At 43.0% G+C, this 24,548-nt stretch overlaps 1 protein-coding gene across 1 annotated transcript in view; it reads right to left on the bottom strand.

Annotated features, from left to right (window-relative positions):
- Window positions 1-24,548, bottom strand: part of AGBL4 (ATP/GTP binding protein like 4) — a 1,816,099-nt gene that overhangs the window by 1,292,443 nt on the left and 499,108 nt on the right. The window contains exon 6 of the mRNA XM_019528308.1: window positions 20,031-20,125. Coding sequence (XP_019383853.1) covers window positions 20,031-20,125 — 95 coding nt within the window. The remainder of the gene's footprint in view (window positions 1-20,030; window positions 20,126-24,548) is intronic.

The following is a 24,548-nucleotide window of genomic DNA, read 5'->3' as shown; positions in this document are numbered from 1 at the left end:
TCCCTCCTGAAGTGCAGCACCCAGAACTGGACGCAGTACTCCAGCTGCGGCCTGACCAGTGCCACATAAAGGGGGAGGATCACCTCCCTGGACCTGCTCGAGATACATCTGTGGATGCACGACAAGGTGTGGTTGGCCTTCCTGACCATGTCCCCACACTGCCGGCCCATATTCATCTTGGCATCAATGATTGTGCAGGGATCCAGGTTTCCATGTCCAGGTGGGCAGCATTCCAGCCTGCAAGGGGCTGCTAGGAGGTGCCAAGTGCATGCCCGCACACATGCGTGTGGCCAGGAAAGCACGAGGCAGCCTGGAGAGCAGCTCCTTGAAGGTAGGTCTATGGGGGCAGAGGGGCCGGGGGGGGGGAGGGGTGCAAATCAAGACCCCTGTGGTGAGGGATGGAGTAGGGCAGGGACTCAAACTGGAACCACTGGCCATCCAGGGTGATGCATGGGGCCCTGGGGCTAGGACAGGGGGCAGAATAGCCATGGGTGGCTCATCCAGGGGTTGCCCGAGAGGCTGGCTCCCTGCCACTATGCACACCCTTGGGGGAGGGCATGGGGAGGCATGTGTCCCCCAGAATTATGTGGGGTGGGGATGGATGTTGGCTGCCCTCTGTAGCCTTGGTGCTCCCCATCCTGCTGCCCTTCTCCTGGGAGCCCCACACCAGCCACATGTCCCCTGCCCATCCAGCAGCAGCCAGGGTGGCAGCAGCATAGAATTGTGCCCCCCACTGCTGCTGGGTGGGCAGGGTCATGTGGCTGGTGCAGGGCTCCTGGGAGAAGGGCAGCAGGGCAGGGAACCGCAAGGCCACACCCTGCACCCCACTTGGCTCTAGTCTGACCATGCCACTAGTAGGGTGAAAGGCAGGCAGGTGGGCATGTGTTTCGCCTTCTAATTTGTTAAAGGTGGTCACCCTAGGAAGACCAAGTTAGTGTTTTGATATGGGTTCTTAGACTAGAACCTCAAAGACCTGAGCGCATCCCACAGGGTTAACAGCCACAATGATAGCAGGTAAGTGCCCTGATTTGCCTCTTGCTCCCAGGCTGAGATAAGGAGTGGCTTGTGGCTTATTTGGGGGGGGGAGGGGAGGTTCATTTTACCTCTCCTATTAATGCTAATATTTCTGTCTTTTTCAATACTTCCCCATACTCCCACCCCCTTTTCTCCTCCTCTTCCTAGTTTTGCTCTCAACTGAGAGTAGTCCAAATTGAAGTAGTAAGTTTTATCCCTTAATCTGAAAGCAGTGAGATTTGTGATTATCCATTCTTTTCAGTACTACATTGCAAGTTATGGGCCTGTGGAAAAAGAGCTCTCTCTCTCTCACAAGCATTGGTCCAACCACAGAGCTATCACTAAACACAGCCATCACCATTTGGAGTTCTAATTGCACACGGAAGGGCTCAATGTGGTGTCCTCAGCCAAGTTTCATGGATCGCCTTGAAGACACTGTGAATAAAGGAATTCATCCCAGTATTTGTTGAGGGGTCAGCATGCTCAATGGACAGCTGCTAACATGGGTTATTAGACATCCCATAAATAGCATAGCAATTATACCTGTGTCCAGTCCTTTTCGCCATACCCCTCGTATCAAATGTTATATACTTCTCTCAGCATCTGCTGTGGTGAGATGCTACATTCGGGGCCATCTGGACTATGATCTTAAAATGCACCCACCTAAGAATAGGCACTTACAGTAGTGAAGCCTAGATATCATAGGATCAATGTGCATAAAATGGAATTCTGGCTATTCATAGAGGTAAGAACGTGGTGTGTGCGCACGCGTTCATGCATGCATATGTACACACACTGCTATCGGTGTGTCCAGCAGCCACAGTATAACTAGAAGCACTTTCCAAAGTGGATCGAACTATCTGATGATGTTAGATCCACCATGTTTCGTTCTGCATATTGTTTCATCTGTGCCATGCCCAGGCCAGCTGTAGCTCCAGCAAGTGCTGATAGCTAGGCAGAGGGCTGCTTGGATTAGAGGCAAGCTGATGTAGAGTATGTTTTCCTGGTATGTAAGACTTGAGACCTGCATCCAGCAAGGCACTTTCATTTGTGCTTAATTGACTTCAACAAAACTGTTCACATTCTTAAGATTAAGCACTTTTGTGTTTTGGTGGACTGAGTCCATAACATCTACAGGAGCGTCTGTGGTCTCACTTTCAGGGGTGTAAATTTTAGGTCACCCCTAAGGATTGCACCAGATTTAAACTAATGTGAAAACAGAATGTGACCCATTGTTTTCACAGTCCCCAAAGGTCTTATTTTCATTTCTCTGCACTGAGTACACACTCTGATTTCCCAACGAAAATATCATTATAATTATTCTGTGCATGAGAGAGAGAAGTCTGAAAAATCCATACATGGGATTCAGCTGGACTCAAAACATATGCAAGCATTGTGTTAATATTAATATTTAAGCTTAACAGTTAAGAAAACTTTGGTTTGGTTTAAAAGTCAGTCTGCCACACAGTCAGACTGTATACAAGCAAATTAGCCATCATTTTTTCTGTGCAAGTCAGGGACTGTAGTCACTGGAGATAAAAAACAGCTACTTGATAGGGAAGGAAAACGTGCACACTTCTCAGATGGGTTAGGTTTTAAAAGCAAGCACACAGATTTCCATGTCATGTCTTTGAGGAAATTGAGAGAAGATGGGAAAAGAAGAACAAGGGAGGACAATAATAGATATTTAGAGCAACCAAACAAACAAGCAAGCAAACAAACAGGAGAAAAAATGCTATTCATCCAAGCTGATGAACTGGATCCTTGACAAAATGAAAAAAGGGGTGTGTGCGCACGACACTTGGAAGTGGGTTAGATGCTTTTGCACCACTTTAATGGCATTGGTGCTTGCACACGTCGGCATCGTATTGTGTATTAACTCCAGCCGCTGTAGCACATTTGGCGACGTAATGCGCCTTAAATGACTTTAGGGAGCAGCAAACTAAAACACCTCCGAGGAGCTTTAGTTTGCTGCCCTACAACCACAGGGCAAAACACCAGGGTCCGCATGGCTCAGGGGCTGTGCAGGCAGCCCGTACAGGCAGCCTGGCCACAACTGGGGAAAGCAGGCTGCACGGAAGTTAAAAAAAAAAGAAAAAGAAAAAAAGGCAGCGAGCCTGATCTTTTTTTCTTTTTTCCCCTGGAGCCTGCCTGTATGAGCTGCGTGGGGACCCGGTCCTTCCCTCTGCAGCTGTGATGCCTCCCGGGACCACCCAAGCTGGGTGCCTGCAGGCGGGTGCCAGCTGGGGTGGGGGGGGCACCACTGCCACAGAGGAAAGCACCAGCCCCCACCCTCCCCGCAGCCCATGGACCATTCCTGCCCACTGACAGCTCGCCCTCCCCTTCCTGCTGCCGGAGAAGCAGGTAAGACACGTGTGCACAACACAGGGGTTTACTTTGCCCTAAATTGAAGTGGTGTTTTTAAAAACCCACTGCTTTGATTTAGGGCAAAGTAAACCCCCATTTCGTCTACATGTCCCCTGGTTCTACTTCATCGAGATCAACAGAGCTGCATTGCTCTACCCCAGCTTAGAAACTAACTTCAATATTCCTGAGAAGTCAACCTTTTCCAATGTTAAAAATTCATGTGCGACAGATACAAATATGCCTGGCTACTCCTTTTGGGTGTCCAGACTGGCAAATTAAGGCCCATTCTGTCACGTATTAGACTGCATCGCTTACAGACATTAGTAGCACAGCAGTTGTTTAGGAGGAGTAGGTCTTCAGTTAGAACTCAGAACCCCCCAAAAAAACAATAACAATACAGCTTTTTGTTTTGGGAACATAAAAAATGTTGGTTGCAAACTACTCCCAGACCAATAACCTTCTTTCATTTTTTTCTTGAGCTTCAAGAAATACCGAGAGACTAATGTCCCTTCCTTTGAAATGAATGGCGCGCTCTTTATAAATTATTTGCCAGGTCATTGCACTGGGTGTTTTTCTACATTCTGCATTTCATTCCTTGACAACTGACCCCAAACTTTGTGGGTTGACTTACTTGGGAAATGCGAGCATGTCTTTGGTGCCCTTGAGTTAAAAAAAAAAAGTCATTTCCTATCCTGCACTTATCTCATACCAAAGATGATCCTCCTCCTCCGCCACCCCCTTTTCTCTACAATGGCATTTTGGCCTTATTACTTATTAGGATCAGAAGCAAAACATCCATATCCTTATAAATTAGAAAAATGTTTAATAAGAATGAGCCTGAACAAATTTTTATTATAATGAAAGGATTAAGGTGCATGATAGCATTAATATTTAGGAAAAATTAAACAAAATTGCTTTTTATCTGCTGCAAACTATGTTAAATATTTAATATGCTACATTATAGTAGCACCATTTCAACAGAGTGTGTGACAACCTTTTCATTATGAGCCTTGATTTCAGGGGTTTGAACTTAGTTGTGAAACTTTGAAAGGTGTAATCATTACATAGCTAAGGAAGGGAGAGAGAAGGCAAGCTTCCAGACCTCTGACCTGAGGGCCCAAGAACCAGGCTTATGAGCAGGGTGGGGGGGCATCTAGACTAATGATGCAGAATGGATTTAGACCACACTGCCTTCGAGAGACGGTGACAGGAGCTCTGAGTCCATTCACACTGGAGCCTAAGGATGGCTTTTTCACTGTTTTGATTTAGACACAGCAGCTCTTTTTCTAACCCATTTGTAAAACAACATGAATGTGCATGTTCTGGGATTATAGCAGGGGTAGTATAAAAAACTAGGGTTGGCAAGCTGCTCAACTGACTGGCTACATATGGTCAACTGGCCGGTCAAAGATTATAGCAATTTTACAAAAAACCCTACATTTTTTGTAGTTTTATTGACAGAAATCTGATTTTATTTTTACGCATTTCTTAATGGAAAATCTGTGTTTTTTCTGTGTGTTATTTGGACCTACTGGTAGTTTTTATAATTTTGATCAATAATCGATCAATGAGTTGACCAAACTTTATTTGACCGGTCAAAGACCCAACCCTTTAAAAAAAGTTCGTAGTCATATTTGGATTCTACCACTGAAAATAACTTTAAACTCTCAATTCAGGACTGGAGAAAACCCATTCACCTCCCTGAGTATCTATAAGCCAAAACTCATGCTAAATCCTAGGTGTAGGTACCTGGTTAAGGAATGGAAAGGGCACCTTTTGAAGCACCACGTACAATTTCCTGTGATCTCAATGTATTGCTATTCAGAGCTGTTTGTTCTCCAAGTTTCTGAAAAGTTAAATTTCAAAAATAAAAAAGAAGAAAGAAAGAAAACCAAATATAAGTGTGCACCTGCTTACAGCTGGGCTATTTATAGGGAGCAGAATCTAACAGTATATAATTAAATGTGTGTCACAATACCCACCTAGCCAGTTTAGAAAGTTTAAATCTTTCACTCTAGGGTCTGCGGCTTTTCATTTCCCTTGGAGATGAAAGGCAATATGGTTTAGTGTACTGTGCAGCGGAGAAGCTCAGAAACACTAAGTGTATGTTTCACAATTCCCGTCTGTAAACAGGGGGAATGAATACTAGGGCTGTGTGAAGCTTCAGTGGCTGATTCGATTCAGCGGCGATTAGGCCCAATTTGGTGGCTGAATCTCTGAATCTGAATGGAATCAGGAGACCCTTTAATCTCTCTGAATCAAATCAGAACCCTCCAAATCAATTTGGAGAGATTCAGATTCGATGATTTGGACATAGACACAGCTTTAAATATTTTTTCTACATGCCTCGAGGTAGTAGGTGGCTCGTGAACGCTGTAATGCTGGATGGAATGTCCCACAGGAGCGTGGGGGGGGGGTGTCCCCAGTGCGCTTGGCTGCAGACCCAGAAGTGGACCAGAAGCACTTCTGGTCCACTTCCAGGTCTGCCAGGGAGTGTGCCGGGGGGCCCCCTGTGCCTCACAGGCTCAGCTACTGTTGCCTCCTGGGTTTGAGGGGGCACCCAGGGTCTCCCTGCAGTTGATCACCGAGCTGGGGGGGTGCAGGAACTCCCCGCACACACACTCAGCAGAGGATCCAGTCCACTTCCAGTACTTCCAGTCCACTTCTGGGTTCGCCACACATCTTGCATTCAATATAAAGCAGCCTAGAACAGAAGTCAGGAGCCTGACAACGTCCAATGCTCCTTACTGGCATCTAGGTTTTTCTGCCTGTGGCCCAAGTGTTCAAATTTAAATGCCACCACAAATAATCCATCAGTTAACAGATGCCTGCATTTCTCAAAATTGTTCATTTCCATATCTTGCACTAGAGGACCAGTAGACCGACCTACCATTTTGAAAATCCAGCTGTTCAATCTGAAAGCATCTTGGAAGGGATCCAGGAAAGCATTCCAACAAGTGAACATACAAACATACCAGTACTGCGCTCTGCTTGAGATTGGGATTTCCTTTGTCACCAGTTTTAAAACACTGCACTATATTTTTAACAAATGATTTGACTTCATAGAGACTCACACAGGTCTGCTGCAATACTGGGATTTTTAAGATTATTTCTGGGATGTTTATGCAAAAAAAAAAAAGAAGACCTACGAATGCATAAAGTGAGCACTGAAATGAAGAGTAAAAGTAAAACACAATAAAAGTTACCATTCCATGAGTACTGATTAAAGAAATAGGTGCTTACGGTGATGGTTCTTATGGAAACATAAGTGGGTTTTTAATGCATGTGATTCATGCAACAAGGCAAGCTGTGTAAATGCTATTTGTGAGAGCTATATTTCTCCTTATGTATTGCTTAAGAAATATCTCAACTTCACTTACCAAAAGGTTTTCTAAGCTTTGAATCCACATCTTCTGTAAATTAGGGAGAAAATACCTTTGATAACTGGAGCTTTGCTAAAATAAAAGTAATGGCCCTGTCTTTTCTTCTGTCTCAGAAGAAGATTCTACCCAAGGAGACATCCTTTTCCCTTCAGACAGGTGATATTTTAAAGGATTACAATCTCAGAAACATATCCTACTAATGGGTTTAATTTTCACCAAAATATCTGGGTTCATTTTTGTAGCCAAGAAGAAAATAGCAGATGCAAATTGGAAGCTTTAGTAATGCTCAGTTTTGAGGGGGATGAACCTTTAACATCGCCTATTACACCTGCAAAAAGAGAGGCAAAGCCCTCTGCAAAGTTGATCCTATAGGTAGAAACCCCAACACCAACATACATGTGTACATATACATGTGTACGCATTTTGCTTTTGCTCTTTAATGGGTTCTTGGAGCAGATTTTCCTCCCCAGCTCTACCTTACCCTTCAACACATCAGAGGAATCCACGCGGTGGAAATACTGTTCATATAGCTGTTGTGTAGTATTGAGTAGCAGGACGATTCAGAGCTACAACACCCCTTCCCATGTTTGGTCCCAGTCAGGCTCCCCCTTACTTTATGGAGACCATTTTTCTTTTTCCACTGTAAATACAGGAGAAAAACATAGTCAACGTGCAATTTTCCTACTGTATACTCAGAGTTTAGGCTTGCATTTCACTTTGGGAAATTTCCCCTCCGTTTTCATTCACTTTGTCTTTCTGTATTCAGATGGGGTTTTGGCATCTAAACCCTTAGGCTGGATCCAGATGTGCAGGCACATGTGGTCTGTGGCACTGCAAACCTCTTTGCAGCTCCAAAAACCATGCGAGTTGCACATTAATCAGTGTGCGGCCGCTGCCAATTTGCAGAGCTGGGGCAAAATACCAGGATTTCCCGGTAGCAAAAATTAAAAAAAAGACCTGGGGGGAAAAAAGCAGCACAAATCATGCAAAAGTTGCGGATGCTGGGACAAAAGAAGAGACAGGAGAGCAGGCAACCCAGGGCTGCCTGCTCTCCCATCTCCATGTGCTGTGCAGCTCCCATGCTGAGGTGCCCTGCGCCCCAGCCAGGTGCTCCCAGCCCAGCTGGGGCACAGGGTGCCTCAAGATGGGGAGCAGGCAGCTCCCCCGTCTCCTCATGCCTCAGCATGGGGGGCTCCGCTGTGGAGCCCCCGCACCCCAAAGCACCTGGCTGGGGCACAGTGTGCCTTGCGACGGGGGAGCAGGTTTCCTGAAAATGTATCTGTCCCGGGGGGATGAACCAAGCCCCAGTGTCACGATGGGCCGGGGTGGCAATTGAACACGAAACAGGCGGGATTCTTGGCGATGGAGTACTGAGCGGCTCGGAAGCGTAATGGTTTCTTAAACAAGGTGGTTTATTTGACTTACGCTTTTTAGGCGTAGGCAACGTAATTCTTCAGTTACAGTGGTGCGATGGTACGAACGAACAACAACACAGGGTTGGTCCACAGGGCTCTTGAGCCAAGCCCTTGCTATCTAACCCGGAGGCTAGGGGCGGCTGCCCGGCTCAACAGTCCTAGGACTGGTCAACAGCTCATAAAAGGAGTGAACTAACACACAGTACAATGAACTGTAACTCGTTGAGGATGGCCAGGTGTGACGCCAGTCCCGAAGGACGATCGGATAGCTGAGGTGATTTCCGAGGTCGAGGTAAGTCGTCGTCAGTGTGTTGAGGGTGATCCGAAAACGAAGTCAGAGTCCAAGCCAGAACTGTCCAGTAACCAGAGAATCAATCAATGCAGACAGACTGAGGTACGAAAAGCAGCGAGAGCCCATGCTGGAGGAGACCTAACTGAGGGACAGTCCCTACGAAGTAGCCTCTGTCCTCAGTAAGCGGATCTCCCCCCGAGGGAGGGGCTCCTTAACCTTTTATAACAATTTGGTGGCCAATTAGGATGTGTCCCTCAAAGAACTTTCTAGCCGAATGACATCATGCTCTTAGCTGACTGAGCATGTGTGAGCCTGACCTCTCCGCTGTCACCAAGCATGTGCAGGGCTGAAAAGTAGGTCAGCCTTGGGGTCGCCCAGGGGACACAGGCTGGGTGAGTCCAACGGAAAATTCCATGAGCCTGTCTTGCACATGTCAGTTCCAGTTCTCTCTGCATTGGCAGCATTCAATCAAAACTTTACTTCAACAGTATCATATATTTTTAACAGTAGTCTATTTTATATCACATAAAAACAGTTATTAACTTCACCAATTGAAATACCTATCCCAGATGCCTACATCTCAAGTATTACTTCCTGATAAACTCTGTTTCAGTATATTATGATTAGCTATGGTAAGTGTGCAGTATTTGTACTCTCTCTGATTATCAACAACAGTGATGACAAAGATCGTTCTAGTGTAGGAAGTGGAGTCTAGCAGGTCAGCAGCTTAAAAAAAAAATCTAAGTGTTAAGACTCAGGTACAGTACACGGATGCCAGGCACAGGTCAGAAGCCAGAGGTCCACCTGAATAATCTGAGACAGGAACAAGGAGGCACAGAACACCAGGCTGGGTGGGAAACCATACCTGAAGACAAGGCAGGAGCCAGAGATGCCGAGTAGTCTATTGTTGCTCCTCTGAAAGCCCCTTCAATGGCTGAGCTATTTCCTATATAGATTTCATAGACATTAAGGCTGGAAGGGACTTCGTAAGATCATCAGAGCCAGCCCCTGTCCAAGGGGTAAGAAGTGCTCTGGTGAACAGGCGTTCCCCCAGATCCTGATGCACACCCTTTATGTACTTACAGGCTGTCACCAAGTCACCCCTGAGCCCGCACCTTTCCAGGCTGAAGAGTCCCATGGCTCTCAGCCTCTCTTCATAAGTCCTGCTCTCTTGCCCTCTGATCATGTGCATGGCTCTCCTCTGGACTCTTTAAAGCTTCTCCACATCCTTTCTGAATTGTGCAGCCCAGAATTGGGTACAGTACTCCAGATGTGGCCTTGCCAAGGCCAAATACATTGGGAGGATGACATCCTGGGTCTTGCTCGAGATGCATTGGTAGACACAAGCCAGAGTTTGTTCGCTTTGCTGGCTGCAGTATCGCACTGGTGGCTCATGTTCATCTTGTGGTCAATCATGACCCCCAAGTCTCTTTCAGTCATGGTGCTAGCAAGTGTAGCACTGCTGAGCCTATAAGTGTGATGCAGGGTTGCCCCCCGCCCCCCTGGCAAGGTGGAGCACCTTGCATTTCTCCGTACTGAATACCATCAGGTTTTCAACAGCCCACCTTGTCAACCTATCAAGGTCAGGCTGGATCACCAGCCTATCCTCAAGTGTGGACACTCTTCCCCATAGTTTGGTGTCACCAGCGAACTTGGCCAGTCCACTTCTGACACCAGAGTCCAAATAATTTATAAAGACATTAAAGAGTACAAGTCCGAGAATGGAGCCTTGGGGGACACCACTACTCACCGAGTGCCATGATGATTCGGCTTTGTCAACTACCACTCTCTGGGTCCACCCTCGGAGCCAGTTCCCCAGCCATTGGACTGTAGGGTAGTTGAGCCAGGGGAAAAAAAAGAAATACACAAACACCCCTCCTCAACCTCTGAAGACTCATTCATAAAGAAAAATTAATATAGATTACCATTACATTGTCATATTTAATTTTAAAGTTTAAAAAAGTAGGACAATAGGCAAATATTAATTTCCACTGCTGACTTCAGTAATCATGAGATAAAAATTAGTTCTTGTAAGTACTGCAGCTCAGTATCTATTCCAGTTGCTCAACCCCACAAGACATAGTTCCACATACTACAGAATTTATTTTGATAACATAATGTTGTATTATCTCCTAATATACATATTTATAACTTCATGTCTGCTATATCTCTACATTTGCATGGCACATCACAACTGTTATATTTTCTACCCAAATTCTGCTACAGTGCATTTCATTATAACAGAGATAACGTGTCTCAGCTTTTAACACTGTATTGCAAAGAGACATCCATCTGATAGCCATATTCTTCTTTTTATCAAAACTGCCCATATGCTTGATTCCCAGTCACTTTCTCTGTTCACTAAACATTGTTTCTTCACAGAAAATGAATGCAAAAAAGTTGTTGTTAACGACTGAATTAAACAGCGAAAAAACAGGCAATTCCAAAAGATAAGGTGGTTTCCACAGTGTTCTCTCTGACATATTGCACATCATATGTTTTTACATGTTGATATTTTCAACCATAAAACATTAACATAAAAAAACCCAGACAAACTTATAACCATGTTGAAAGAACTTTAAAACTGGCAATGCTAAGCAATTAACAAGTAAGGAAAAGCGAATGTCCAGGGTGCCTGTGCGATGCAGTATCCTGGTATGTTCTCTTTATGGCCTTTAATTATATAATATCATATGTATCTCATTAAAGGTGAAATTCAGTCCTGTCAGAGGAAATTCAACCCTGTCAGCCCTTAAAACAGGGCTGTTAAATTTCTAAGAGACATTCTTAAGACTATCAAAACATTGTTTTCAAGAAACGCACTTTCTGATTAAATTGCTTTGGCTCTTCTTTAGATAGTCTTATTAGTATTATGGAGCAGCCTTGTTTTCAAGTACAGGCCTCGGTGACACTTGCGCTGTGTAGGGCTCTAACTTCTATGTGCTTATGCCCCATAAATGGCTTTTCTTAACCAGGGTGTTTTTCATTTAGCTTTGCTCCATTAGGTCCAAGTACAGAATTCCTGTTGAAGACTTCAGGGTCCTCGTGGGGAGTTGTAGTTCAACTCCACTGTGACTTAGCTGTAGCTCATCTTTATATACCTTACATAACTTAATTTGGGGCTGAGGGGGACTCCATTTCTAAATGGACAAACGTTTAGTGGCCCAGTTCCGAGAACACTTGTCATGTAATCCATTTAATTAAATACCCACCACATGAGTGAGATGGACTATCTGGGTGGGGATATGACAACGATATACAGCACTGAGTTCACTCTGGTCCCACTGAATTCAAGGGCTAAGCTCTCCTTGACTTCAGTGGGAATATGCCAGAGCCAAGTGCTTTGGGAAGGAGGGGGGAAAGCCTCACTGTAGATGTTTAATTAGAACAAAAAGACAATTTTCAGGTAACTGCCCCTTGTTAAGATTTTTAACAATGGATGACCAAAAAAATGCAGTGAACAGGAAAAAAGTGCCATTTGTTTCTGATGCACATTTAACCTCTCATGCATAAAGTAGAGAGGGTGACTTTTGATAACGACAGCCTTCAGGACCACAGAGTGCCAGCAATGAATGTGTGGAACTCGTGGTGGCAGTCAGACTGAGATATTACAATATGTCACTGTAAGTCTTTTCGATGCAAATACCATAAGCATCAAATATTTAGGCTTTCACATAAGCCTTATGCCATGTGTCCTAAACAGTTACTGCTTGGAATAAATCTTTAAGGCTGGGATTTTCAGAAGTGCTCAGTATTAGCTTAAGCGCTTCAATTGAAATCAATAAATCAAACACAAAACTCTCAGGGTTTGGAGCAGTGTCATGTCTATTATGTATTTCCCCTGCAATTTAGCATGACGCATCTTGATCCTGACTGGGCCGTTGAGTTCTGCTGTAACATGAACATATTGATTTATGGAAAACCAGTTAGATAAATAAGGGGGGACACAAGCAATCATTAGTATGGTTAGTTTTCTGTCCCTCTTCCTTTTTTTAAACAGTGTTTTTAACAGTCGTTTTGCAACTCAACACTCAACAGTCTGCATCTATATGGAAGATCATGGAGTAGTATGGCATCCCAGACAAGATAAGAGATAAAATCAAAGCCCTAAAAGGAAAACGTCGGGGTGGTTAAAGATTAAAATGGGTTGCGTATAATCTCCAGTAATTTTTGCGGTCATTACTGGGTGAGTATTAAGGCATGGGATGGGAGGAGAGCCTGGAATACAAAGGTTTAATGAAAAGAAATTAATATATCTTGATTTCATGGACAGCATTGCAGAAGCCAGCAGATGCTGCTGATAGGATGCAAGAGTAGACAAGCAGACTGCAAACACAAGCTTGAAAAGCGGTGTTTGATAATAAACCAAACAAAGCCTGAACTTATATCTGTTGGTAGCCAGCAAGAGTCAGTAGCAATGTGACTTAAGGCACAGGTATTAGAAGGATGTACAAGACTTGTTACCTGGAAAGCAACATCATGACTAATGGCAGCACACATGGGAAAGTTGTGTTGTAAAGGCAAAACAAGTGGCACATTTACAAAAAACCAATCAATGTATAGGGGCAAAAAAAGCCATAAATCTGAAGACAAACTTAAATCCATGCAACTGCAACACAAACTCAGTGTCAACCTCTGGCTCTGACACCTGGTGTCTCAAAAACAGCCAAAAAGCGTGACGGCTTTGAGACTATTAAATGTCTGAGTGGCATGGTAGAATAAAGACACAAATGAAAGCACTAGGAAAAAGACAGGACATCACCAGTGACTGTCAATTGGGGGGGAATTAAAAAAAAAGAAAAAAAAAAGACTTATTTGGCTTGGGCATCTGTAAAAACTACAGGCATCCCATCGGGGACAACAAGAACTGACCTAGAAACCAACTGGGAGAAGAAAACATGGGCAACCTAGACTTCCCTGGCATAACACCAGAAACAATGAGCTCAACAGGTTGGGAACCCAGTAGCTCAAGACTGGAGCTCTTGCGGCAGGTTGCGAGAGCTGGAGCCAACTGGGTCCTGCCTTGTGTCCCATGTGGAATAAAAGCATAGACCAACTGACCTGAAACGTTTAGTACACATATTTCTTCTTTATGGTTTTCTATTTCAACCTCATGTTTGCTTCCTTCTTAAGATATTCAATTATTTCCAATGTATTTGATTGTGTACATCTTAATAAATTTCTAGTAAGGTATTCAATCAACAAAAAGTTTAACTGTCTTCCTTGCTACAAACTATTCACATTTATCAAAGTTACACTCAGCAGGATAGTTCTAGGGCCCAGCTCACTTCTGCTAGAAGCAGGATTTGACTTTTTATTCTTTCACTTCCTGCTATAAATGATGTAACTGAGAATAGGGTGCAATCTATTTCATAGCTCAAGTAATGAAGACCCAACCCATTTTTTCCTATTTTTATTCTTCCAAATCCACATATACACAATTGTAATACAGAAGATGCACTTAATTTCTGAAAATGAATAACTTTTGTGATCATTCAGGCCTTCTCACGTACGTGCCTAACTCCAAAAGATATAAAGCCACCACCTCTTCCTTCTTAAGAGATGCCGTAATACTAAAGCCAAACTCCTCATCAGGAAACAGATTTTTTTTTTTTAAGTAAAAAAGATAGTACTGTTTAATTAAAGTACTTTGCACAACAGTTTGATAGCTGCCTGACCTTTGTCAGGGGTACACATCTCTCTCAAGTTCATCCATAGGATATCCCCGAGTTTCTCCCCACTGTCCTGCTATATGTCCCAAGAAGTAGAACATGGTTTGCCCTAGGATAATTCCTTATCCCTGCAAGCCCCAACTCCATTGCCCTTTACCAGACTTCACAGTAGCCATAGCAGATCTAGCCAGATCTAGGTGGCTTTCCCTTGGGTTATGAAATTAGGCACACACACCCCTCACCCCCGCTTTCCATAGAATGGGTTAGCCAGAAACATCACTCTCCCAGAGATCATTCTTTACCACAGGCAATCAGGAAGGAGACAACACAACAACATGATTTATTATAGAAGAAATGAATACTAGAAACAAAAAACTGACTGTAAGTCTGGAGACAGAACAGAAAGACAAGTAGGGCACATCCAGACAAACATACACATGCACTTTGTGGCACCTCAAAGGCTTTGGGGCACCGCAAAAATGCATGCAGCACGCATGAATAAGCTCTCCGTGCTGCATATTTGCAGAGCGGAGGCAAAATGACATATCAAGAACTCCTGGTATTAAAAAAAAAAAGGGCAAAAAAAACAGGCTGGTACATTTAGGGCAGCATGTGCTGCAGCCCTGGGAGGCCCTGAGGACCCCAGGTAAGGCTGCTGGGGGTCAGCCCAGGTGCTGGCCCCAGCCTCCCCTACCCCACGTGGGGCAATTTGCTGTGTGCTAAAGGGACCTGCCAGTATGTTCAGAGATCACCCTTTAAGCTGATCCTGCCAGTCCTGACTGCGGGGATGTGGACCCTTGGGGACCTTGGACCACTGGGTACTTGGAGACAGAGAAAAGAGAGGAAAAAGTAGTGACAGTATCACTAAGAAGAAGGCTGAAAGCTGAAACTAAAAATAATAATAAAAAAAACCAGGTAAACTATACATAAACCCTTTCTTCATGTGCTGACTGTTCCATACTATTTTACCTGCATTACCACTTACAAACAAATATACTCACGTAATACTGCACCGCAGTTGGAGAGCAATCCCTTTAACCTTAAAGTGCATCCACTCAGGAACCACATCATTTATTAGCCTTTATCCCTTAATTATGAGGACTTCACCTAGAACTCTCCGCTCATTTAAAATGCAGAATAAAATACGCTGGAAGTCTGAAGACTTAACAGGTGTCAACCAGATATTTGCCAGCTACAGCTACTATTCTACTGGGAGGAGCTGCCGTTCTATAAATACTAATTAGAGTTTTGCACATGATCCTGCTGAAATACCTAAGGTGATGAGTGGCCAGTTGTTACTTTTAAAAGATTAGCTCAATTTGAAAAACTAATGTCCCCAACGAGGCAATGCTCATGCTGAATAATCAAGAGTTATAGCTCTTCCCAGCCCAAAGGGGATATTTCCTCACTTCATCATTCAGAAAATCTGCTGCCTTTCTAACACGTCACTTTTCTATTTCACTTTGAGAAAGTTATAAAACTTTGCGGAATCAATATAAAGATACAGCATAGGTAGTGGGTAAAAAATTATTCCATTGCTGTGCCTACATTAAAGCTTACTAACAGTCTCCTAAAGATGGAGATTATAGTGTGAAAACATGAACACAATACCAGCACGAGTGGGCTGCATTTGAAAAGAAACCAACAAAGAAGAACTGTATTGCAAGAGGAGCTGGACTTTTGCGGTGAAGTGGTAAGCTCAGTTTCTCAATAAATAAATACATACAAAATTGAAACTAATTGCCAACATAAGCCCTGCTGCTCTAATATTTTTATTCAGCAGTTATGATTGTCTGGATAATTTTGAACAAAAATTATATTTGACAAGTCGCATTTTATCCCATTGGCTTGAATTAAAATCGGGAATTTTATCATGTCCAATTTCCCATGAAATGCGACTGATGTAACCCGACATGACATGATGCTGCATTTCTTCACTGAAGCTCGGGTTCATTGCAACAAGGTTTGACTGATGCAGCTGACAGATTGCAATACAACTTCACATCTTATCTGGGGGGATGTTGGGGGGGAGAAACTGGAAAAGCAAAGTACTTGGATTTCTTTTTGATTGTTTTATACCCTAAATATCCAGTTCTGGGCAGAAGTAAATTTCAGAAGTGGATCCTGAAGTTGTACGGCAGAAAAATAAAAAAAGGATGAGTTTTCATCACCATCTACTTTTCTTTTTTACCTCTTAAAAACAGAATCTTTTACTTCTCCAAAAAGTCTGCTGTTTCTTATCCTTCAGCATACAGCTGCCTCTTTTTAAGAAGCTCATTACTGGTAATGTTTGGACTTACTTCAAAAGAGAAGAATATGTCAACACTAGAACATCTGTGTCCACACGGAGCGCTTTGATGGCAGTGATATCCTCTATTTACATCAGTAACATTGGAGATGAACCCTTATACCAACTGCATTTGAAGATCTTACTACCCAGGGCAAGAAAATTCCAGGTCAAAAATGTCGATCTGTATTCGACATCCTCAGTGCTTCAAGAGCACTTGACACTGATTCAAGAGTCAAGAGTCAAATGTGGAAATCACTGAAAGTCTTGAAGCCAAGTTCACGCAGGTACATTCAGAACAAATATTAATATTCTTTAAAAAACCTCATACTCTCCAGAGACCAGTCTCTTTCTGATATGCTGGGATTTTAGACACACAGGACCAAGTTCTGTCCTCGATACAACAGGAATCTTCTTACTCAAACCAAATCACGCCATAAATTCTGCTATTAAGGAGAGTTGTGCAGCCGGATCTCTTGGACACGAGACAAAAATACACCCCTTCATCTCAAAAGCAAAGCCGACCTATGTTTTAAGATTTATCACTAAAAGAATGAATGAGATGTGGCCAGATGAATGTGGGGAGAATTCCAGTACGGGCCACAAACCTTCGCTGGGCTCCACCAGCTCACCCAGGCAATCACAACAGAGCCTCACAAATACCTAATACAATGAGGTTCACAGGTGCAGTAGTGACTTGAAGTGTTGCTTCTGTCATTTTCATTTCGTTATTTTTGATTTTCAGACATGTGCACTGTTTCATGTTTTCTTAACTAGACACATCATTTTCTATCTGTATTTTCAGTCAATTCAGGCATCTGAGACCATGAACAAAGCAATCATACTGATTTAAAAGAGATCATAAGTGCACATCAGTCAGTCTATAGTAACGGTTTCACCCTTCCACTCCTACCCCAAATACATGACACTAAATCAGAGTGGCTTACACAAAAATGAAACAGCTGCTATATTACTATAGTGAGACGTGGGATGGAGCAGAAACTTGAAATAGCTACTGCAGATTACTTTGAACCATAAGGTAAGCTCCCCTGCCCTTTTCAGTCTGCATGATTATGTCCCCTGCCCACCCCCTAAATCATGTTTGTCAAGTTACCAGGAAAGAAAAACCATTTAAGTCATGGTCCAAGGTAGAAATAGTCCCACGTTAGTCTCAGGTCATGAACTTACGTCAGTGTGGACCACGATTTTTAGCAAGTACCCTCCAATTGCCTTCTGTCACTCCTACCCCCTTCCCTGGTCTGATCTGCTGATCCGCTTTCTGCTCCTTTTCCTATCTGCCCTGTTCTGCCTGCTCCCCAATCTGCCATATGGCACACACCTAGGCAGTCCGTGCCACTTGTGGTACATGTACTGCAGGTTGGCCACCCCGTCTTACATTACAACCCGCTCAAGTGAACCCCCGCATCTACGCAGAGCCCCAGTAATCTAATACTTCTTAATAGTCTAAGAGCATCGAATCAACATGGATAGAGACTACCCCATTCTTATTCAAGGACTACAACTACCCAAATGCTGCTCTAGCAGCAATAAGTACTAGTAAATCCTGATTCAACCAAAAAAAACCCCAAACCACCAAACACCATGGGAATAATTTTGTTTACAGGTTTCACTAGAATGCCATGGAAACAGATATTGAGATGACTATAAAGACATCTCAAAAATAATCTGAAAGGAACACACTCAGCTATAATAAAAATCATATATCCAAGAATAAAGGGTGCATTTCCTTTCTTGGTGTGCGCACACAACTCCTATTAATGTTAATGCACTGTAAATCGTACAGAGGAGACTAGACCCCAATATCATTACAGGCCTTAGTAACTGTATGAATGGCTGTTTTCCTGCGAAGTACAGCAGCATGCTTTCATCCACAGACCATTAGAAAGCAAATACAAATTTATTTTTTTAACAGAATAGCGTTACATTTCAAGTTAAAAAAAAAATGTACTTCATTGCCAAAGCCACTTGATCTGCAGTAAATTATGCCACAAATTGCAACGAGGATTTCTGAAACAGGATGAAGGTGGAGCAGCAGCACAGCTGCGGGAGGAAGCAGCATAGCTCCTGCTGCCTACGCTCTACCTAGCTCCAGGCAGTGCTATTCATCCCTCCCTTTCATGGAAACAAAATACACCCCAAAAAATATAAAACACAAAAATAAATAGATCTCCTGGGAAAATCGAGGAGAAAGGTGTTTTCGAAAACACTGCAACAGCCTATCTGTTCCAGAAAGAGCCAGCTCTATAACATTTCAGAGAAATGTACCTTTTAATTTGAAACTGAAATAAGGAATAACATTTGTAGAAAAGCAACAATGTACATTTACACATGGAAAATACTGGGCAGAAAATACTAGATCCCAGTTAGAAAAGAAAAAAAGAAGGCTTGAAAGAGGATAGGAATCTACTTAATAAGTGTAGCCTGGAAGAGGTATGGGTGTAAAACTGGAATCTTAAAATATACCAAGAAGCGTAATTAGGATCATTGATATATGCATTTTAAGATGTCATTAAATATTTGTATTGAGCTCGGACCCAGACAGCATCAACCCCATCCTGTATCCAAACACTGGCTTTTCCTGTATCAGTGCAGGCTAGTAGAAAGACAAAATTGGCATATACTCTTTGAAACCTCTCTTCTTCCATAGAAGAGAAGACTGTGCCAGCCCAAGAGCTAGTTTGCAGAACCCAGAGGCTTTATGGGCACTTTTTCACTGCAAATGCAGGAGGATTTTTTTTTAAACAGGGAGAAAGGGAGAAATACTGGGTCCACCAAAAAAAAAAAAAATTCAACTATGAACTTCAGTGAGGCAGGATTCTCCGCGTTGCACCCTCGTGCCTACTGACATCTGCTCTGGGGGCCTCATGTTAGTAGCGATGTCTAGAGATAAGCAGGTGGAATACCTGGTGCAAGAGCAGCCAAAAAGGACTGGTAACTGCAGCACTTATCATAGTGGCATGAGTTCCCTCTGCTACAAACACTAGACACAAGACTGCCCGACACAGAAGTGAAAGGAGATACCAATTCTCCATCTCCTTAGGCACCCTTCTATTGTTTGCAGTGCTAAATCTGCCATGTTTTGTTGTAAAAGGCTCCACTTACCAATTATCTAGCTGTCCACAGCATGGAAAGTGGTACAACCCTCTGTGCCCCGCAGACAAGCTTCAGCAACAGGTGCCAAAACACAGCTCTGAATAATCAAGTGTATCTCTGTATTGTTAGGGCCTAACTGCAATTCATACCCAGACAAATCTTCTAGCTATAAGCAAGTCATGTAGCTAAGATCTTGGGATCTTTGTATGCATTAGATCATTTTCCTAATGAAATATAATGAGTCCTATTCACTTGATTACAAATTGCTGATCTATGTGCATTGCATTATATATATTTTGCTGTGTGACAGTCTCATTTTACCTCTTGGTGCACTAGACAATCCACTTGAATTGTGGCATTAGATGAGAAGCATTATTTAGTTCCCCGATAGTAGATGTTATACCCGAACCAATGTATCTTGGGTACCGAGTCTCAAGAGAAACAAAATTTCCATGCCATTAGCAAAAGTTTAAAATGATAACTTACCATTTTGGTCTGCTCGTGGATTTCACCATAGGGGTCATCCCATCGCGGTAGAGGCTTTTTGTTTTACTGAAGTTGACAATGTTGAAAATTACCCTCTGGAAAACAGACAGAAGCCTTGGTGAATATCTTAAAGGGTTCTACATACAAATCTCTCATTTTCCTCTTCTTTAGCAGAATAAAGTATAGTAACAATACACGATGTACATGCCCATGAAGTCAATGGGTAATAAAAACAATATAAAGAATCAAGTAAAGGACATGCTAAGTTCTGATATTTTCATAGTTCAAGAAAAATAACGTTATTCTGGTGAACATGCTACCACCAGACTTAGGTAAATTCTAGAGTAGATGACACATGGGTCACTCAGCCAATGACCTAGCCATTAGGGTTATGCGATGCTTCAGGTGCTGATTCGATTTGGAGGAGATTCAGCTCAATTCAGCAGCCAAATCTCTGAATCAAAATCAGGAGACCAATAAAAAGGTCCGAATCATTTGAATCTCTCCAAATCAATTCAGAAAAGATACAGAGATTTGGGCAGTTCACACTCGCTGCTGCAGGGAGCTGAACCCAGACTCCATACTGGTAAATAGGGGGTGAGGGAGGGGAGGCTGGAGGAAGAAGGAGGGGACAGTGGGGGAGACCCTCACCAGGCGCCATCCCCTGCATGCTCCCCCAGCCCCCCAGAGTACCCCCTGATCCCCACCTGCTCTCCCAGCTCCCACCCCCCTGCATAGCTGCCCTACCTAGCCCCAGCTCCTGGCTGTTTAAAAATGAAACAAAAAAGCCCCCATTCACCAGCTGCTGCCAGGTGGGGGGCTATCATCATTGTCCCCCGCTGCCCCACAGTGAAATGGGGGGGTTCTTCCATGAGCCCCCATCCTCTGCCCACTCTCCCAGCCTCTTCCCCCCGCATGGCTGCCCTGCCTGCCCCAGCTCCTGGCTGTTTAAAAAAATAAATAAAAAAGCCCCGCACTCACTGGTTACTGCAGTGGCCATTGGGACGTCTGGGGCTTATGGCAGAGCCCCCCACAAAGCGTGGGGCAGTGAGGTGCAGCGGGGATCGCCCCCCCACCTGGCAGAAACTGGTGAGTGCAGGGCTGGGGCTGGGTAGGGCAGCCATCGATGAAGCTGGGAGAATGGGCAGGGGATGGGACCCATTTGATTCAGAGATTTGGCCAATTCGGCACCGTCCGAATTTCTGAATCAGACTCAGCCAAATCGATTTGGGATAGTGATTTGAATCACCAAATTAAATCACTGTCCCCTGAATCAGCACAATCCAAATCTGAAGTGAATACTAGCTGCTTTGCACAGGCTTAATAGCCATATAAAGAGACAGGTTGTACTGAAAGCCAAAAATAAAGCAAACATTTGCACCAAGGAGTTGAAGAACTGCCTGATGGTAGGGAGCTGGGGATAGAGAAGTGCAACTCATAAGACAACCTTCCCCGCTTGCTACACATCAGAGCTTCTATCTCATATGGGCCTAGTCCCCTCCATCTACCTGGGCCTTAGAGACTACAGAAACTGGCTTACACCTTGGGATAATGTTATTCCCCTGTGGAAAGGAGAGGATCATCTTTCCTCACCTGTTTTGCTATCAAGGAATTCCTCTCCAGAAACAACATTAAAATTAAAGTATAAGAAAACCCAAACAAACAAAAAAAACCTGTCCACCAATTTTTCTGACATGGTAGAAAGTTATAAAAGGACCCAGTTGGGGTCTTCCCTACTGTACACCAATAGCTTCAGTGAACTCGGTGCTTATTCACAATAATGATAACAATATTCAGTTGTAAAGCATGATATCCAACTAATCATTAAGCAAAATTCCTGATTAAAACTAGTGTAGTGTTTCCTACAGACTGTAACAAATATCATTTCTTCTGTACAGTAATATTTTATGCAAACTTACTCAGAATTCTACTAATCATTGAGAAATGTCATATTAACCTTGATCCTCCAGTACATTAAGTTCACTTGGTGTATTTCAAATCCAGCACATCTCAAATCCTGCATTCTTTTTATTTCCAGCACAAAATATGCAAAGATGAAATACAAATGGTAAATGCACTGGGAGATTCCACCCCCCTCCCAAGACCCAACCCCCCAAAACAACACAACAGCATCCTATTTGAACTTTTCCATTTTTAACTCCTCTCCCCACCCCCAATATCAATGCTGAGGTATAAAGGTGCCTTTTGGAAGTAAACTCCACTCTGTATTCCCCAGTTTACTTAAGACACAATTGGTTCCAAAAAACCACATCTTAAGTAGAAACGTTGCAACTGAGAACAAATTTTCCCATAGGAAACAATGTTATAAATGTGGGGTTGGTTCCTGAACCAAGGCCTGATACCCTATTTTCACCAAAAATAACCCAGAATTTTGTACTCGATCAATTATAGATGAGTAATATAGCCACATTAATGTATTTATATTGTAAATAGCAATCATTGATTTGGAAGGACTTCTTTGAGGTGATTTTGGTAGGTGTTTTGAAGGGCTCTTAGCTGGACTCTTTGAACAGTTCTTGGCTGGAGTCTTCTCAGGCATCTTGGTTGCAGGTTTTTCTGGAGTCTCATCTACTTTCTTAAAGAAAGTGTCCAAGACAGTTTGGACAGATGTTCTCCAGGGAGATGGGTGATACAGCGAACTTGTTCACTGGCATGGCTTGGCATCAGATCAAGTGTTGTAAAGTTAAAACTGATGTCAGAAAGTTGAAACAGGGTGTCAATTTATAAATGCTGTAAGTGCAAAACGTTGTAACTCGAGGATTTCCTATACTTTCAATGCATACATTTGACATGATACTTGATCAAATTAAAGAATCCCAGAATCTAATGGTCTTGGCTTGTGTTGTTTTGATCAATGCATTAAAACAAAAGTCAACTTTTGCATTTTTGAATTTCACAGAGCAAAAGTAGACCTCTAATGAAGGCTGGTCTGGCAGCAAAATGTTACAACACTGAAGAAAAAGCAAACCACAGCAGGCTGTTGATAACAGAAATCCAACACCTTTAGGACAGCCCATGGAACAGAAGGGTTTTCAAACAAGCTATGCCACCTAGAATACACATTCCCAGGCTAAGCAAAAATTTAAAAAAAGTTCTTGAGATATAGTGCTCCTAACCTTGAGATGGAAATGTTCAAGCACCTTTTGCTACGTTTAAGCACCTTTTGCTGTGCAACTGTTTAAACAAAGTGTGAAAGCGCGCTGCAGGCCTCTCTAAAAGTGATTACAAAACCAGCAGGTTTATATAAATGGTTTATCACAGATACTCATTTGCAAGTAAAGATCTTCTGTAAACACAGCAAGCTACATTCAATGGAGGCCCCTTCTCAGTCCGACATTCGTTTTTTTGCAAATACTACTGGGCAAGCTACCTAACCAAGTAGCTCCATTTTCATACACCTTGCTTGTTTAAGTGCCTTTTGATGGGTCATAATATCAGCTCATATTCATAATTTCTGGACCCAGTTCTGGAAGTAAATGTTGCACAAGCTCTTCCATTTCCAGGATTCAGGCTGACCCTTTACTGAATATCATATGCATCATGTTCAACTTATTCTTAGCTACACTTGTAGTACACAGCAGAGCAGACAGTTCATTCACATCTGAAGAGTTTTGTACTGTGCAGAGACGCATTTCCTTGTATTAGTCTGCAGAGCTTTTTTTTCCTTTGCTATTGATCCCCGCTCATATTTGTAAAGGCAAATTAACTTGCACCAAATTGGTTTGTTAATCCTGATGTTTCCACGGGGTAAATGAAACAAACAAGATCTCCAGACCAATTGCTTTAGACTTTGGATGCAATCATACTGCTGTTGGAAACAGAAAAGTTGTTAATTTTGTTACGTACTGACTGACTCATAGCCAACAGCTGGTAGAGCATGTTCTTATTCCAATCAAGCTTATTTTGTATAATGAGTTGGGCAAATGTACACAACTGGATAAGCAATGTATATAAAAACAGAAATATGCAGCTCATTTCACTAAACAGCACAGAGTATAAAATTTCAACTACCAATGTTCACAGTAGACTTGGTGTTCAGCAATGTGTGCAGTCCTTTCAGTATGGTATGCAGCTGATTGGCAGAACCCAAAATTCATCCACCATAGAATTGAACTTTATCAAAGTATGCCGCTGAATTAATAAAAGTACACAAATGAGAAGCACTAAAATATGCAGCTGGATCAATCAAGTATTCTTGGTGATAGTCTATGCAGCTCAGTCAGTGAAGTGTGTAAAATGTAATAACTACAGTACACATGCCTTAACTAGAAAAATATGCAGCTTGCTCAATAAGGTATGCTCAATAAGGTATGCAAACATCTCTTGAACCGAAGTACTGTAATAAAAGTTTGTGATACAGTAGGCAAACATTTGCTGAACAACTAAAATAGGTTGCTGGTGTGGTTTTTTGTCTTTAGCGATGTTCCTTAGAACATCAGTCATTAACAGGAACTAGACTAGATGCGCACTGTCTACACTGGATTGCTCTTTTCTGAA

The sequence above is a fragment of the Gavialis gangeticus genome, unplaced genomic scaffold (assembly GCF_001723915.1).
Source record: "Gavialis gangeticus isolate Ggan-Ray unplaced genomic scaffold, GavGan_comp1, whole genome shotgun sequence".
Taxonomy (NCBI): domain Eukaryota; kingdom Metazoa; phylum Chordata; order Crocodylia; family Gavialidae; genus Gavialis; species Gavialis gangeticus.
The sequence above is the reverse complement of the archived record's forward strand: the minus strand, read 5'-3'. Positions and strand labels throughout refer to the sequence as shown.